This window comes from Symphalangus syndactylus, chromosome 9, assembly GCF_028878055.3.
Source record: "Symphalangus syndactylus isolate Jambi chromosome 9, NHGRI_mSymSyn1-v2.1_pri, whole genome shotgun sequence".
Classification (NCBI taxonomy): Eukaryota; Metazoa; Chordata; class Mammalia; order Primates; family Hylobatidae; genus Symphalangus; species Symphalangus syndactylus.
Window position 1 is genome coordinate 86,399,971 of NC_072431.2, and position 18,330 is coordinate 86,418,300.

At 48.4% G+C, this 18,330-nt stretch overlaps 1 protein-coding gene across 5 annotated transcripts in view; it reads left to right on the forward strand.

Moving 5' to 3' along the window:
* The window catches only part of GCK (glucokinase), a 44,836-nt gene that overhangs the window by 18,760 nt on the left and 7,746 nt on the right, over nucleotides 1-18,330 (forward strand). For 2 of the 5 annotated variants that reach the window (XM_055293273.2, XM_055293276.2), the window contains exons 2-4: nucleotides 439-589; nucleotides 16,926-17,088; nucleotides 17,957-18,111. In XM_055293273.2, coding sequence (XP_055149248.1) covers nucleotides 521-589; nucleotides 16,926-17,088; nucleotides 17,957-18,111 — 387 coding nt within the window. In that variant the 5' untranslated portion in view covers nucleotides 439-520. Of the gene's footprint in view, nucleotides 1-438; nucleotides 590-11,064; nucleotides 11,274-16,925; nucleotides 17,089-17,956; nucleotides 18,112-18,330 lie in introns of those variants that run through there. The other 3 variants (XM_055293275.2, XM_063609591.1, XM_055293274.2) reach the window with 2 other exon arrangements.

The window sequence follows — 18,330 nt, forward strand, 5'->3', positions numbered from 1 at the left end:
TGAGATGTCTCCATGCAATTTCAGTGGAGCAACATATACCATTTCCATTTCCAGGTGTAGGCTCCTAAGAAGAGGGTGGCTTCTTCATGTTCTTTCTCACCTTTCCTTGGGCTAGCTGCAGATAATGATGAGGCTTTAGGGGGTGGGTGGAGCCATAAAGTAGAAGAAGCCTGGATTCCTAAATGACTGTGTGAAGTGTTCCCTAATTTCACATAATTGTTTCTTAATTTCCTGTTTGGGTTATTTGTTGCTAGTGTATAAAAAAACCCTGATTTTTGTGTGTTGATATTTGTGTGCTACAACTTTGCTGAATTAGCTTATTAGCTCAATTTGATCTCAAATATTAGCTCAAATATTTTGGGGGATTATTTATGGTTATCTACATAAGATCATGTCATCTGAAATAAAGATAGTTTTATTTCCTTCTTTCTGTCTTAGTCCATTTGGGCTGCTGTAACAAAATGCCATAAATTGGAGGCTGAGAAGTCCAAGATCAAGGCGCCAGCTAATTCACTGTCTGATGAAGGCCTGCTTTCTGGTTCATACATGGCACCTTCTAGCTGTGTCCTCACATGGTGGAAAAGGCAAGGTAGCTCTCTGGGATTCCTTTTTTTTTGTTGTTTGTTTTGTTGTTTTTGTTTGTTTGTTTGTTATTTTGAGACAGAGTCTCACTCTGTCAACAGGCTGGAGTGCAGTGGCACAATCTTGGCTCATTGCAACCTCTGACTCCCTGGTTCAAACGATTCTCCTGCCTCAGCCTCCCGAGTAGCTGAGATTACAGGTACCCATAAACACACCCAGCTAATTTTTGTATTTTTAGTAGAGACAGGGTTTCACCATGTTGGCCAGGATGGTCTCTATCTCCTGACCTCGTGATCTGCCCACCTTGGCCTCCCAAAGTGCTGGGATTACAGGCATGAGCCACCGTGCCTGGCCTCTGGTGTTCTTTTCATAAGGGCTCTTTTTGTTTTTATGTGGGCTCTACCCTCATGACCTAGTCACCTTCTAAGGCCCCACCTCTTAATATCATCACACAGCAGATTTAATATATGAATTTTGAGGGGACACATTCTTTCCATAGCACTTTCCAGTATGGATACCTTTTATTTATTTTTCTTCCCTAATTGCTTTGGTTAGAAATGCCTTCCCTAACTGCTCCACTACTGTGTTGAAAAGAAGTGGCAAAAGTGGATATTCTTCTCTTGTTCCTATCTTAGGAAGAAAGTTTAAGTCTTTTGCCATTGAGTATGACGTTAGCTATGGGGTTTTCATATATGACATTTATCATGTTGAGGAAATTTTCTTCTTGTTTCAATGATGACAGGGTGTTGAGTTTTGTCAGATGCTTTTTCTGCACCAATCAATATGACCATGTAGTTTCTTGGTTTTATTCCATTATTGTAGTACATTACATTAATTTTTGCATGTTGAACTATTCTTGTATTCCTGGGATAAATTTCACTTGGTTATGGTGTATAATCCATAACCATAACCTGAAGATATGCTGAAGAGGCTGAGTGCAATGGCTTATGCCTGTAATTCCAACACTTTGGGAGGCTGGTGTGGGAGGATCACCTGAAATCAGGAGTTTTAGAAGAGCCTGGGCAAGTAAACAAGATCCCATCTCTATAAAAAATTGAAAATTAGTGCTGGGAGTGGTGACTCACGCTGGTAATCCCAGCACTTTGGGAGGCCGAGGTGGGCAGATCACCTGAGGTCGGGAGTTTGAGATCAGCCTGACCAACATAGAAAAACCCCGTCTCTACTAAAAATACAGAATTAACCAGGCGTGGTGTCACATGCCTGTAATCCCAGCTACTCAGCAGGCTGAGGCAGGAAAATCACTTGAACCTGGGAGATGGAGGTTGCGGCGAGCCAAGATCATGCCATTGCACTCCAGCCCAGGCAACAAGAGCAAAGCTCCATCTCAAAAAAAAACAAAAGAAAGAAAGAAAAGAAAAGAAAAAAAGAAAATTAGCTTGATGTGGTGGTTGTGCACCTTTAGTCCTAGCTACTCAGGAGGCTGAGGCAGTAGGATTGTTTGAACCCAGGAGGTTGAGGCTGCAGTGAGCCATGATTGCACCACTGCACTCCAGCCTGAGCAACAGAGTAAGATCTCATCACTAAAAACAAATTTTTAATACTGAATAATTTTATTTGCTGGTATTTTGTTGAGGATTTTGCATCTATATTCACAAGAAATATTACTCTGTAGTTTTTCTTCCTGTAGCATCTTTGTCTAGCTTCAGTATCAAGGCAATGCTGGCCTCATGAAATGAATCAGAAAGCGTTACTTCCTCTTTTATTTTTTGGAAGAATTTGAGAGAACTGGTGTTAATTCTTCTTTAAATGGTTGGTAGAATTACTAGTGTAGACATCTGGTCCTGGGATTTTCTTTGTTGATAGGTTTTTTAGTACTAATTCCATTTCCTTACTTGTTATTAGTCTAATGAGATTTTCTGTTTCTTCCTGAGTTAGTTTTAGTAGCTCATGTGTGGAATTTTTCCATTTCATCTAAGTTATCCAAGTTTACCTAAGTTAAAGTTCCATTTTATCTAACTTCGGTAAGCCAACAAACAATACTAAATTGTTCATAGTATTCTCTCATAATCCTTTTTTTTCTATAAAGTCAGTAATAACGTTGACTCTTTCATTTTTTCATTCCTGATTTTAATAATCTGAGTTCTCTCTCTCCCCCTCCCTGCAATTGAGAGTCGTTTAAAAGTGTCTTGTTTAAATTTTATATATCTGTGAGTTTTCCAGTTTTCCCTCTGTTATTCTCTTCTATTTTATTTCATGTGATCCAAAAAGATATTTTATATGATTTCAAATTTTTTACATTTACTAAGACTTGTTTTGTGACTAAAATATCCTTGAGAATTTCCATGCACATTTGAGAAAAATGCACATTCTGCTGTTGTTGGACAGAGTGTACTGTATGTCTGTTATGTCTAATTGGTTTAGAGTATTGGTCTAGTCCTCTCTTTCCTTATTGATCTTCTATCTAGTTGTTTAATCCATTATTCAAAGTAGTGGCCGGGCACCGTGGCTCACACCTGTAATCCCAGCACTTTGGGAGGCCGAGGAGGGTGGATCACAATGTCAGGAGGTCGAGACCAGCCTGGCCAACATGATGAAACTCCATCTCTGCTAAAAATACAAAAAATTTGCTGGACATGGTGGCACATGCCTGTAATCCCAGCTACTCGAGAGGCCAAGGCAGGAGAATCACTTGAACCCAGGAGACAGAGGTTGCAGTGAGCTGAGATCGCACCATCGCACTCCAGCCTGGGCAACAGAGCAAGACTCTGTCTCGAGAAAAAACAAAAACAAAAACAAAAACAAAAAACAAAGTAGTGTACTAAAGTCTCCAACTAGTATTATAGAACTCTATTTCTCCCTTCAATTTTGCAAAATTTTGTTTCATATATTTTGTTGTTCTGTTGTTTATAATTTTTATGTCTTCTTAATGGATCAAAACTTTTATCAACATATAATGTTCTTTGTCTCTTGAGACCTTTTTTTTTTACTTAAAATCTATTTGGGCTGATAATACAGCCACCACAACTCTCATTTTGGTTGTTATTTTCATAGAATATCTTCTTCCATCCTTCTACTTTCAAATTCTTCTATCTTTATATCTAAAGTGAGCCTTTTGTAGATAGCATATAGGTGGATAATGTTCTCTTTATTCACTCTGCCAATATCTGCCTTTTAATTGGAGTTTAATCTATTTATATATAAAATAATTACTGATTAGGAAGGACTTACCTCTACCACTGAGCTATTTTTTTTTCTGTGTGTCTTATACGTTTTTAAGTTTCTCAATTCCTCCATTACTGGATTTTTTTTTTTTTACATCTTGATTTTGTGTCTGTGTTGTTACATTTTGATTATTTTCTCCTTTTGATAGCGACAGGAGGCAGCCAAATGCCTGGCAGATAGAAGCTTGTCCCCCACGAAACCCCACCTTCAAGCCAAAAAATAGTTTGAAGGCTGAAAGACCGGACTGCTGGTCCCAGATGAAACCCATGATCCAGAGTGAGAACTTCCATTCCTGCTTGCCTGCCCTCCAAATAATCCCTTTTAACCAATCGAATGTTGCCTTTTCCAATACTACCTATGGCCTGCCCCTCCCCGATTCTGAGCCCATAAAAACCCTGGAATCAGCCACATTGGGGGCATTTTGCCACCTTCAGGTAGGGGGACCACCTCTGTATCCCTTCTCTGCTGAAAGCTGTTTTCATCACTCAATGAAACTCTCGCCTCGCTCCCTCTTTGATTATCAGCGTATCCTCATTCTTCCTGGGTGCGGTACAAGAACTCAGGAACCAGTGCACAAGCCAGACTTGGTCTGGGCAGCATGGGTTGGTGGGCCATCTCCCACAGCAGGTAGCATGGCCAAGTGAGGCCTGTGTCACTTTCCCTTTCTCATATTTTTTTAGTTATTTTCCTAATGATTGCCTTGAGGATGGCAATTAACATCTTACACTTATAAGAAGCTAGTTTGAATAATAGTTCCAATAGTATATGAACACTCTACTCCTATATATCTCCATCCTTCTTCCTTTATATTGTTATTCCCACAAATTATGTTTTCATACATTATATCCTCACTAATATAAACTTATTATTATTTTCTGCATTTGCCTTTTAAATCATATAGGAAAACAAGAATCACAAACAAAAACTACATTAATATTTGCTGTTATATTTACCTATATAGTGACATTTAACAGTGTACTTTTATGTCTTCAGATATCTTTGAATTACTACTTAGTGTCTTTTCATTTTAGCCTCAATGTTTCCCTTTAGCATTTCTTATAGGGCAGGCCTGCCAGTAATTAATTCCCTTTGGTTTTCTTTATCTGAAATGTCTAATTTCTTTTTTATTCTTGAAGAATAGTTTTGCTGGCTATAAGATTCTTAGTTAATAGTTTTTTTTTCTTTCAGCACTTCAATTATTATTAAAGTGTTATTATTATTATTATTTTGAGATGGAGTCTCCCTCTGTCACTCAGGCTGGAGTGCAGTGGCACATCTCTGCTCACTGCAACCTCCACCTCCCAGGTTCAAGCAATTCTCCTGCCTCAGCCTCCCGAGTTAGCTGGAATTACAGGTGCCCGCCACCATGCCCGGCTAAGTTTTGTATTTTTAGTAGAGACGGGGTTTCACCATGTTGGTCAGGCTGGTCTCGAACTCTTGACCTCAAGTGATACACCCACCTTGGCCTCCCAAAGTGCTGGGATTACAGGCATGAGCCACCGTGCCTGGCCTAAAGTGTAATTATTATTACAGCTGCCATTTGGCCTCCTTGGTTTCTAATGAGAAATCAATCATCTGTTAAACTTATTGCAAATCCTTGGTATGTATGCTATGTGTCATTTCTCTCTTGCTGCTTCCAAGATTCTCTCTCTGTCTTCGTCTTTTGACAATTTGACTGTAATGTGTTTCAGTGTGGATTTCTTAGAGTTTATCCCACTTGGATTTCATTGAGCTTCTTGGATGTGTACGTTTGTCTTTCACCAAATCTGGGAAATTATTTCACCATTTCTCAAATATCTTTTTCTTCCCCTTTCCATCTCTCTTCTTCTGGAGCTCCCATATACTTAGTTGGTATGTTTGATGGTATTCTACTGGTCCCTCGGGTTCTGTTCATTTTTCTTCTTTCTTTTTTTCTGCTCTGCAGACTGGATTAACTTCAATTGCCTTTTCTTCAAGTTCACTGATTATTTCTTCTACCTGTTCAAATTGGCCATTTAACCCCTCCAGTGACTTTTTCATTTCAGTATTGTACTTTTCAGATCCAGAATTTCTATTTGGTTCCTCTTTAATAAATTCTTTTTATTGTCATTCCCCATCTGTTCATACATTGCTCTCCCAATTTCCTGTAGTTCTTTGTCCATGGTTTTCTTTAGTTAATTAAGCATATTTAAGACAGTTGACTTAATGTCTTTGGCTAGTAATTCCAATGTCTAAACTTCCTTATGGATAGCTTCTTTTAAATTATTTTTGTCCTGTTAGAGAGCCATATCTTCCTCTTTATTTGCTTTGTAATACTTTGTTGAAAACTTAACATTTTGAGTAGTATAATGTGGTAATTCTGAAGCCAGATTCTCCCCCTCCTTTGAGATTGGTTTTGTTGTTTGTTGAGGGCTGCAGTTGTCCATTTGTATAGTGGCTTTTCCAAACTATTTTTGCAAAGTATGTATTCCCTGTTGTGTCTGGTCACTGACGTTTCTGTTCTGGTGCCTCTGCAGTCAGCCTATGACCTGGAAGAGCATTCCTTAAATGCATAGATTTTTTTAAAACCCAAGAAACAAAAAAACCCAGCATGTACCTTTTTAAAAATCTTCTGATTGATGCCACCTGGAAGGCTGCTGCTGCCTGAAGGGGCAGAAATAAAGGCAAGCTCCACTCTGAACCCTCAGGGAACCACCAGATAAACAAAAGAAATTTGATTCTCCAAATTTCTGGAAGACAAGGTCCTTTCTGCCCACTCCTGCTCCAGCCAGCTGCTCTAGGAACACAGTTACTGTCCACGTGGCCACAGGAATGTTGAAGAATGCAGGATGGTAGCTGGTTTGCCCACACCACTCACTTATGAGCCATCAGCATGCCTCTCCCTTCATCGAGCACTCCCATGGTTGCTGTAAGTGTCCAATCAGGTTCCAGAATTCTGAAAGAGTTGACTCTTACAGGATTTTTTTCTTTCCTAAGTTACTGGTTGCTTACATAGAGGAACCAATTCCTGAAGTTTCCTACATTGCCAGCTTCATGACATCACTCCCTAGTACCTCTTTGCAGACAAAAAGCTTCATTGATTTACTGTAGGACTAGCATCAAAGAGACTATGCCACCTAGTCTGTCTCCTTAAAACACAGAAATAATCAGTATGCATTGGGGTAGGAGTTTGGCATTAGATCTGCCATAAATCAAGAGCTGGGGACAGCCCATGTCTTAAACTCTGACCCAAGGGCTAAAACATCCTTTGGTAGCAACAACAGCTACAAACTATTGAACAACTTGTATGTGCCAAGAGCCTTACCTGCATTATCCCATTGAATCCTCTCAACAGCCCTGTGAGGTAGTAGAATTGTTGCCTGCCCCTTACTGAGGCCTAGAAACGTTAAGGAATTTGCCCAAGGCCCTAGAGCCAGTGAGTGGCAAAGCCAGTCTTCAGACTCAGGCTGGAGATCCTACAGTTCTGTGTTACCGCAGTGTTATCCTGTCTCTCAGTAGAGAGTCTTGGATGATTCTCCCAACCCCTCCCTAGGCAGTGCACAGGACTACTCCCTGCACCCTTACTCATGCTCTGCTCTTCTCCCCCAACAGTGCTAGCCTTAGGCTTTATGCCTGACACCCAGCCCCAGGCTCCATTCCATCTGTTGACAGAGGCAAACACTGGGGCAAAACTGACCTCTGTGGCTACCACTGTGTCCACCTCCACTAGCTTCAGCTGAAGCCTCTGAACATCTCCAGCGTGGAAGAAGCCCCAAAGGATATTTCCCGTCCCCCAGCATATGCTTGGCCCTGAAGCCCTCCCCATCTAGTCAAGAAGACCAAACTGTTAACAATCCTGGAGTCAGAGTGACCCATGGGTGAATCTTAGCCAAGTCGCTCACAGCTGTTGCATCCTAGTAAATCCCTTAACTCCCATAGGCTTCAGTTTCCCTGCATATAAAATGACAGCCTTCAGCTCACAGGCCAGTTTCAATCCATCTAAAGGGTCTAGCACATCCCCTGGCATGTGGAAGCCACAGGGCACACACTAGTTGCGGTCATTTGATCCTGGCATGCTCTGCTGTCTCTCGGCTCCTCTCCCCTTGCCTCTTTCCCTGATGTCCTGGCCATCAGCCACTGCCTAACACCCTCCCACTCACCAGGCCCTTAGCCTGCCCCTTAGCACAGCCAGTCTCAAGTCTACCCTGCTGTAAGCAAACACTTGCAACATCATGCTGACCTCCAGGCCCTGTTGCATCAGTGTGCCCACACTTGGTGCCCAGCTGGTACTGAGGGTATCAGGGAACAGGCCAGTGGTGGAAGGGCAGACACTTTGGGTTCCCTGGCTTCCTGGCTCCCAATATCTTTCCCAATGGCATATGGGGTCTAGCAGTTTGGTTCATTTAACTGTGAACCTCTATCCTTTAGAATCTGGGCCTCCGGGCTTGCTTCTGTGCAAAATGGCAGATAAGGCTCGACCTTTCTTTTTTTAACTTCATTGTTAAATATCACTCCATTAATACACATTACTGCATAAAATGTAGGAAATACAGATAAGCAAAAAGGAAAATAAATTAAAATCACTCATACCACCATCAAGATAATTACTGTCACCATTTTGGTATATTTCCTCCCAATACATATATTATCTATATCATATATATGACAAAAATGGATCATACTACGTTTCCTGTTTTTCCCCTGTGTTAGTCATCTATTGCTGTATAACGAACTGCCTCAAAACTTAGCGGCTTCACCTTTCCATGTATTATGATGACAAGAATGTGGTATGACACTGTTCTGTATCTGGACCATATGCTAAAAGATAGAAAATGGTTTCTAAACTTATTTGTCCTGTAATAACAAAATTTTATTTCATAAAATGTTTTAAAAAAAAATCATAGTAGCTTGAAACAACAAACCTTTGTTATCTCACACAGTTTCTGTAGGTCAGGAATTCAGAAGCAGCTTAGCTGGGTGGTTTGGCTTGGTGTCTCTCCTGAGGTCAAGGTGTTGGCTGGGGCTGCATCACCTGAAGGCTTGACTGGGGCCAGAGGAGCTGCTTCCAAAGTGGTCCACTCACATGGCTGGCAAGTTGGAGCTGTGTATTGGCAAGAGGCTTCGCTTCTTCTCAATGGATCTTCCCAGAGTTCTTGTAGGCATCCTCATAGCATAGCAGTTGGCTTCCCGCAGAGGGAACTGTCCAGGAGAGAACAAGGCGGAAGCCACAGGGTCTTTTCTGGCTTAGGCTCCAAAGTCATACTCCACCATTTCTGCATTATCATATTAGTTACACAGGCTAGACCTATTCTGCTTGGGAAGGGACTATACCATGGGGTGAATACCAGAAGCAGGGCTAATTGAAGGCCAGCTTCAAGGGTGGCTACACATTCCCTTTCAACAGTATGTCATGAACATCTTTCTATGCCAATAGCAGCAGATGAATCTTACCATTTTTAATGACTACATATAAGTGTAGCATAATTTATTTAACCAACCTCCTGTAGTTGGATATGTGGGTTGTGTCTCATTTTTTGATAGTAGAATTAATCATCTTGAATATCCATCACCAAACTTGTCATATTATTTTCTTTTGATGAATGAAAAAGAAAATCAAGTCATGTCTGTCAATCAGAACCCTAAGCAACTAAGAAATGGGGGTACCACTGGGACATAGAGCAAGTTCTCTTCTGATTCTGCTCTTGTCTTTCTCTCCCCATTAAATGGGGAGTTCACTATCTACTGAGACATCCTAGCCCACAGCTGCACAGTTCTGTCTTTTTAGAAAGCTCTAAGCAGAAACAATGTTCATCCATCCTCCTCGGGACAGCCCTTGAGCTACTGAAGACTCTAAGCACATCCTGGGCATCCTCCATAAGCCATCATCTCTGAGGCCCTCCCCTTCTTGGCCCCTCTTCTCTGGACAGGTTCTGGACAGGCTTGCCCTTCCAAAATTCCTGGAAAGCAGGAACTGTTCCTGCTACAATGAGTCTCAACTCCAGTGCAGTACAGACCTGTTGGTGTCACCCCTTATCCTGAAGAGGAGGCACTGAGACAGGACAAGGATGGGTGCCCAGGAGGGCTGGCATGGGTCATGAGAATCTGGTCCTGGAGAATTACACAGTGTGGGGAAGTAGGGGTGTTGGGCCCCTTTCTGGCCTCATGGATGCCAATGAATATCAGCAGGTGGCTCCCAGAAAGGAACTCTAGGGGGTGCCTTTTGCTCTAAATAGAGGCTAGAAAGGGCACTGGCAGTTCAGTCAACCAAGAAAGGGGGCCCACTTGCCTCAGCTTCAGCCTTTGTACACATCCTCAGCCTTTCTTAACTGAATTTAGATTCTCCTCCCCTGTGCTGTGTGCTTGGCCCAGAAGAAGGGCAAGTCTCGCTGGGTAGCTGCTTCTTGGCCTGGCTGAACCAGAAGTCCCCAGTGCCACTCCAAACCTGGGTGCGAGCCCTGCCCCCATGAGCAAACAGTAGCTCAGAGCTGGGGGCTGTGGGGGTCAGTGGCCTGTCACATGAGGTCTGATGAAGCCATCTCTGCTCTATTTTGGGAAAGGGATCAATTGTATCAAGGGCTTTCTTGGGAGTGATCACTCTGGCCATTGGCGAGAGACCCCTGGCATTCTGACAAGCCACCCTCCATACCCCGATCCACTTGCCAGCTCCAGCTAATTTTAGCAGGCTTTGGCAGGTGCCAGCAAGTACATAGCATGCGGATGTCACTCCCAGGTGAGCCCAAGGAGAGGCCTGGGCCAGAGCCCGGGAGTCATTGTCTATGCCCATGGAGGCACCCAAAGCAAGCCCGAGGCCTGGACTTTGCAGTCACAAAATTAAGAATGATACCCTGTTTTTTGTTTGTTTTTGATCAGTTGGCCACCTTCCTCCACCACTCCTTCCCCAAGTTCCATACAGACCCCTGGATTGTGTGAAATGCAAATCGAGCCTCTCTGCAGATGATAATCCACTGGGGATCCCCTTGCCTCCAAGAGCAAGTCCAGACCTGCACCGGCGCGGGCCAGACCCCCTTAGGGCCCCCTCCCTGTCCAAGGGCATTTCAATAAGTGTTCTGTGGCCAAGGCAGCCTGGTGACTTTCTGCCCTCACAAGGCTGAGGAATGGAAGATGGGTAGGCTGGCTCTGCACACCCCCTCCTGCTGGGCAGCAATCCCTACCCCGTGTTCACAGAGTGTGGCCAGCTGCCCCATGGCTCTGTCCCCATGGCCCTGTCCCCATGGCCCTGTCAACTCTTACCCCACAGGGGCCTCCCCTCCCTTTCTGGCCCTGCCTCTGACCCCATGGCAGGGGGCAGAGTATTTGAGCAGCCGCCAGGCTGAGCCCTTTCAGTGCAGAAGCCCTGGGCTGCCAGCCTCAGGCAGCTCTCCATCCAAGCAGCCGTTGCTGCCACAGGCAGGCCTTACGCTCCAAGGCTACCATGTGCTAGGCCTCAGCAGGCGGGAGCATCTCTGCCTCCCAAAGCATCTACCTCTTAGCCCCTCGGAGAGATGGCGATGGATGTCACAAGGAGCCAGGCCCAGACAGCCTTGACTCTGGTAAGGGTCACACCAAAGTTAGGGACTTTGCACTGGGAGAGCAGCCCCCAGGGCAGGGCCCTTGGTTTTGCAGATTACCAAAACCAAGGCTGGGGGCAGGGAAGGTGAGCAGGCTCGGGGCACCTTGGAAGGAGGCACTTGGGCCTTGGGGGTCCTGGCTAGGGCAGCTGTGCCTGCCACTGGCCCCCCGCTCACCACCCCTCCTCACTGTGGCTACCCAGTGTCCAGCCTCTCGAGGGGTTCTAGGGTACTTATTCCTGGAGCTAACAGTGACCCAGGACACCAGTGTTTGGGGCCTGGCCTGGGGCTTTTATGGGGGGGAACTGACTGGCTGCCCAGGGCTGTCTGGCTCTCTGGGGGCTCTGCATGGCATTTCCAGGGGTTGGTGGATCGGGGATTCTGTCCCTCAGGAGAATGTGGGCACTAGCCCAAGGTCACTCACTTCTGTGTACATAGCCACCTGAGGGCCCAGGAATGGAGGGGGCCAGGCTACAGCTGGACATCTGGCACTCAGATGGGCTCTGGAGCCCCCAGGCCTGCAGCATCTGCCCAGGGACTCACCTGGCCCTTGGCCATGTCCTCAGGAACCCACAGCTCCACCAGCCGACCCCTCCCAGTGCTGGAATAGACAGTCCTCAGTCCACATCTGCCAAAGGCGGCACTAGAAGGCATCCTGCCTTTTTTACTGCGTTCTGGAGGTGGGGTCACAAAGCACTGCTAGCTGCATAAAAGGGACAGCATCCCGCCCCTGGCAGCCCTGACCGACCAGCTCCGCCTCTCCCACTGCTATCCAATCTGTACACCCTGGTGACCATGTCCAGGCCAGTGGCCTTAAGGACCGTCTCTGTACTGATGGCTCCACATCTACCTCTCCAGCCAGACTCTCCTCTGAACTCGGGCCTCACATAGCCAACTGCTACTTGGAACAAATCGCCCCTTGGCTGGCAGATGTGTTAACATGCCCAGACCAAGATCCTGACTCCCACAAACCAACTCCCAGGTCAGATGGAACCTCTTCTTCCCAGGCCCTTCTGTTCCTCTCCTCAGCCCCTCCCACCTCCCTTCAGAATAAGTCTAGACTCATTGCTTTCACCAAGCCTGCGCCCACCATCTCTGTGCAGGGATTGTTACGACAGCCTGATGCCCTGCTTCCACCCTGCCCCAAGATGCCCTTGCTCTGCAGCCCGGCGCCTCCAGGCTTCTCACCTCCTGCTGCTCACAGCTCAGCCTCACTCCCTCCCTCCCCGCCTCTGCTCCAGGCTCAGTGCAGGTCCCCTGCTCCCATCTTCTGGCAGCAGCTGCCCGACCTCGACCCTGCTTCATCTGTCCCCATTCCTTCACCCCCGAGCCTGTCCCCAGCTTGACTGAGGTTCTTTCCTGCAGATCCCTGCCCTTGAGAGGGGTTGGTCCCGCTGTCAACTCTGCTTCTGTGCCCTGTGCCGCACCTGGCATTCAGTGAGCATCTGCTGAAGAGATGAGGGTCAGATGCCCTGCAGGGAGTGTGGGGGCGTCCTCAGGCAAGAAAAGTTGTGCATTTGGCTGTGGGCCCTGATTATGTGTCCTGTGACCTCTCAGGCGAGGTCAGCAAGAGAAACCTCTGCAAGCCGGCTGGGGCTGCCTCCCAGAGGCTGCCAGGGGGAGGGACAGGCTCTGTCTGTGCTCTTCTTCTGAGGCTACACCTGGGGGACCAGGCTCTCAGGGCTCCCCAGATACCACCACATTTCCTAGACTGCTTGGGAAAGCCCTGTAAGCTTGCACAGACACCCAGCATGAGGCTCGCCACAGAGACACTTGTAGCTGGGGTCTGGGCACCAGGAACAGCTCGGTGCTGGGCCTGAAGTCGGGCAGGATGCAGCCTGGCTGGGTGAGAGGAAAGCTTGGAGCCAGCGCCTGGGTTCAAACTCCTCTGTGGCCCGTGGTTCTGTGGGCTTGGGGAAGGGTTTGTACCTCTGTGTCCAGTTTCCTCACTGATAAAAAAAGGAGATAATAAAAGTACCCATGTCCCAGGGTGGCTGTAGCAATAATAGGGAGGGGTGCCCAGAGCAGGTCTGGCACACAGGAAGTGTGCATCAGCCTCAGTCCCTGCCATTGGGCTTGTCCTGGGAGTCTGTGAGGCCAACCTCTGCTCCACAACGAAACCCCCAGGCTTGTGAGACCAAGCTGGGTCAGAGCTTCCTCCTCTGGGGTTGCACCAGGAGGGGAACTTCTGCAGGCCCAGATGCACCCTGAGGAAAGGGCTTGCTCCTACCAAGAACAAGGCTCACCTTTGGAGGATGCTCCCCACATGAGAGGTGAACCGCCAGGTCTACTGGTGACTGCAGCCTCAGAAGCTGACAGCATCTATCCTCCAACCCATGCCCACTGGGAAGTGTGTGAGGGGTCCTCATAGGCCCTGCAGTGTGGACAATGCAGAGACCCTGCAGCATCTGGCTAGGGCAGGGCCCAGATAAGAGCCCTGTGCCAGGAGACCCTGGCCGGTTCTGCCACTGTGGAGAGACAGGCTCCCCCATCCCATGTCCCCTGCTTCCCTGCAGCCCACAGAGAATACAGACCTACTTTTACAGAAATCCAGATTTTTGTGTAAAAGTGTCTCTATTTTAAATAGATTTGAAGTGGTGGCAGCGAATTTAAGCTTTTGAGAATATTATACAGAACAAATCAGATTCACAGGCCAGACCCAACTTTATTTACAGAAATGGGATCAGGTCCTACCTCAGGTCCCATCTCACGTTTTCACTTATGCCTATACGTCCCCTTCACGGGAAAGGCCACAGGAGGCCCTGCGGTAAGTGTCCTGGCGTTGATTTAAAGTCCCCAATGGTGAATATGGGGGTCCTCGCTGTTGCAGCAAGAGGACACCCCCCTGTGTATCTTGGAAATGCCTGCAGCCCTCTTGCTGCAGAACAGATTCTTAGGAGAGAAACTGTCAGATCAAAGTTAAACTTAGAGAAACTCCAAATTGTCCTCTGAACAGATGGTATCAGTTTGACATCATGCAATGCCGGGATTCCTCGGGGAGAACTTTCTGGCCTAGAAGGCAGTAGAGCCAGGACTTCACCCAGTCAGTGGCAGGGCCGCACGTGGGCCTTGACACAGAGGGGGAAGACTTGAGCCTCCTCGACACCCTACAGGGCCCAGCCTCCCAACATGTGATAAGAGAAACAACAGCCACCTTGTACCTAGCTCTCCTTATTCTCCAAGGGCTGGGCCAGTTCTCCCCACAGTTCTTCAACGGAGGATCACTCAAGGGCCCCAACTGTCTGACAATACAGCCACACTCTGATCAGCCACCTGGGCATAGGCTCCATGCCATTGTCCTCCGCCAAGACCTCAGTCTGAAATGTTGGCTCCTCTCATGAAGAACCTGGGGCCAAAGGACCAGAGTCCAGGTCCGTGGCTGCCAGGATGGGCCACCTGGAGAGAGGCACAAGGGTAGTGCCAGGCAGGTGTGAGGGCTGGACCTTTGCAAGAGCAGCATCACTTTTGTTGAGAGCCCGTAGGTGTCTTATAATTGGGTCCTAGGACTTCCTGCCAGTAGCCACTGTGTGCGTGGATTTGGGTGCTGGCCTCACCATGGTGTGCTGGCTGCCCGTGCCTGCACAAATGACTTCTGTAAGCCTTTCTTCATCTGCAAGATGGGTGCTGCTGGCACCTCCTCCCCGGTGCTGTGGTGACAGGGCATAGTGTGTGAGGCTGCTATGTGAGGCACCTAATGCAGGGCCTGGCATATGGAAGAATTCAGCAAATGGCAGATGCCTTCACAGTTAGTTCCTGGCATCCTCTACATTGGTGGGTGTAGGAAAGAAAGACAGAGGAGGCAAAGATTGTAGCTGTGGGGCATTGAGGACAGCCTAGATTGTTCCACAGAGCCCTGAGGACATCTCCAGGGGTGTGCTCCGCAGGGGCAGTTGGATTGGAGGGTTAGGGGTCGGGGAGGGCATACACTCTCACCCATGCTCACAGCCTCAGAACAGTGCCTGCTCAGCCAACATGGGTGTTTGATTCTGTGTCTTTTGTCACAGACTTTATCAGCCCCATCTGGGGTTGTATCAGCCCCATCTGGGGTTGTATCAGCCCCATCCCTTTCTGACCTTGCCTGAGTTTAAATTTTACATGTGGGGCTTCATTAAGAGACATGGTTCTCAACTATAGATCTGTATCTATTAGGAATGCTTTGGGCTGCAGGAAGCCAAACACCTGACTCACTGTGGCATAAGTGGTTTGCGTCTGCTCCCATAAGCTGCACGTGGAGGGTGGATCTGGCATTACTCTCTCTTCCCTACATTTGCAGTATGCTAACAGCTTTAACCTCCGGCCTTGTTTCTTCATGGTTGCAGGGTGGCTATCACAGCGCTGGTCATCACATCCCTACACAGCTGTGTTTACAAATGTAGGGGGGACACTGAAGCTCCTCCCCCTGCTAAAATCAGGCTTCCCTTCACCTGCCATTGGCCAGAACTGGGTGAAATGCCCAACTCTAGACCAATCATCAGTAAGAGGAGTATAGAATTGCTGTGCCCACCTTAGACTAATCATGGCGCAATGTGCTCCCCACACCAAAAAAATCTGAGTTCTAAAAACTGAGGAAGAAGAGGAAAATGGCCATGTTGCCTCCTGGCTGGGATTCAGAGCATCTCCAACCCTCTGAGCTTATGCGTAAGACTGTGGGCAAAAGTGTGTGAGTTTTTGTGGAATGGATCCATGGCTTTTATCAGAGCATCTTTCCTTTTTCTTTTTGATTCAAGATGAAAATATTCTTATGATTATTTTTCTCACCACTGCCCAGAGATAACCAGCATATTAACATGGCCTTTTCTCCATGAATAGCACTAGGGTGCCCAGTGGACAGACACATAGCTGTCCACACCCCAGCTTGCTGGGGATGCATAGGCAGAGTCACATCTGCACTCACGGCCTGTCCTCACACTGCCATGTGGAGAGCGAGCGGCCACACCACGGGCCGTCCATGCTCGCGGGAGTGGCAGTATCAGATCTGAGCTTCGTGTGCCTAGGCGTCTCTCGCATCAGTGCATAGGGACCTTCTTCGTTCTGTGGCCCAGTGTTCCCATGCCACAGATGGCTTCAGTCAGCAGACACCTCCTTCTAGACACTCACGCTCACTCCTGGCTGGCCCTTAGCACACCTGTGCAGACTGGCCCATTTATTTTCTGGTGTAAATCCCAGAAGTAGGAGGACTGGGTCTCTCTGACAGCAGTGCCAGCTGCCTGGCACCCTCCAGACAGGTGGCTCAAGCCCCACCTCGCCAGCTCTCCCAGTTAGCCCCTCCTTTCCCTGGCTCTGACCTGAGGGACGAAGCAGGGTGCTACAGGATGCTGTGCCACAGGGATACCATCAGGGACAGAAGCCACTCTGCCCTCTGCTGCTGACCCCTCCAACATGCCGCGGGCTGCATTTGTTGAGTGGGTGGTCCAAGGCTCTGCTCTTCTGACTTTCCAGCTGGTTTTACCTGTAGTAAAGTTTGAGATGATGGGTCATCCTGACGGGGTCAGAGGACAGAAGGAGGCCCATGGCGTGTGGGGGAGATGCCCCGTGAGGCCCTCGGTGTGTAGATGCCTGTTGACAGCCCCACCCTGAGGTCCCCAGCCTACCCCCCTCCCCAGCCCGGCTGCTCCCATCCTCCTCCCTGTGCAGGTGGAGCAGATCCTGGCAGAGTTCCAGCTGCAGGAGGAGGACTTGAAGAAGGTGATGAGACGGATGCAGAAGGAGATGGACCGTGGCCTGAGGCTGGAGACCCATGAAGAGGCCAGTGTGAAGATGCTGCCCACCTACGTGCGCTCCACCCCAGAAGGCTCAGGTACCACATGGGCTCCTCATCCAGAAGCAGCTGTGGGCTCAACCCTAGCTGGGAGAAGCGTCCCAGGCACTCCCAGACTCACAGCCAGCCCGAGACAGAATCTCCTGGGGAGCAATGAAGTCCTCGACTTGTGGGGCCAGTTCTCACCCTTGGCTCCTCTGGTCCGGCCCTGGGGCACTCGGGCTCACCCTGGAGCTGGCAAACCTCAGGAAAACTGGCTTTTTAAATCTCACTCCTGGCCAGGTGCAGTGGCTCACCCCCGTAATTTCAACACTTTGGGAGGCCAAGGCAGGCAGATCTCTTGAGGCCAGGAGTTTGAGACCAGCCTGTCCAACATGGTGAAACCCCGTCTCTACCAAAAATACAAAAATTATCCAGGCATGGTGGCACATGCCTATAATCCCAGCTACTCGGGAGGCTGAGGCATGAGAATTGCTTGAACCCATGAGGCCGAGGTTGCAGTGAGCCAAAATCGCGCCACTGCACTCCAGCCTGGGTGACAGAGTGAGACTCCATCTCGAAAAGAAAAGAAAAACCTCACTGCTCCCCATGGGCACTTAAGGAACTCTTCCAGCCCAGTTCTGCAGCTGGGCCATTGCACCAGATCCTCAGTTGGTCACTGGGCTCTTGGTGACTCTGTCCAGGGCAGGAGTTTCCCACTGACTTTTCCCCAGCTGACCTTGACCCCCTCCACAGTTGACACTGGTGTCCCCAGGTGTCTGGTGGCCCCTTGTCCAGCTCCCTTGGTCCCCTTGTGCCTTCCCTCCTCCTCTCTGTAATATCTGGGCTCAGTCACCTGGGGCCCACCCAGCCCAAGGCCAGCCTGTGGGTGCCCCTGAGGCTGACACACTTCTCTCTGTGCCTTTAGAAGTCGGGGACTTCCTCTCCCTGGACCTGGGTGGCACCAACTTCAGGGTGATGCTGGTGAAGGTGGGAGAAGGTGAGGAGGGGCAGTGGAGCGTGAAGACCAAACACCAGATGTACTCCATCCCTGAGGACGCCATGACCGGCACTGCTGTGATGGTGAGCAGCGCAGGGGCCGGGGCAGGGGTCCAAGGCCATGCAGGATCTCAGGGCCCAGCTAGTCCTGACAGGACGTGCCACCTGTCTACCAGGGGTGGGGAGAGCGGGGGCTGGAGGGCCACCCAGCCTCAGAGGCAGCTGGAGGCCTGGGTAAACAGGACTGGCCAACATGTCCCCAAGTCCCACAGTCAGCATCTGGCCAGCATTGAGAGGGGAACA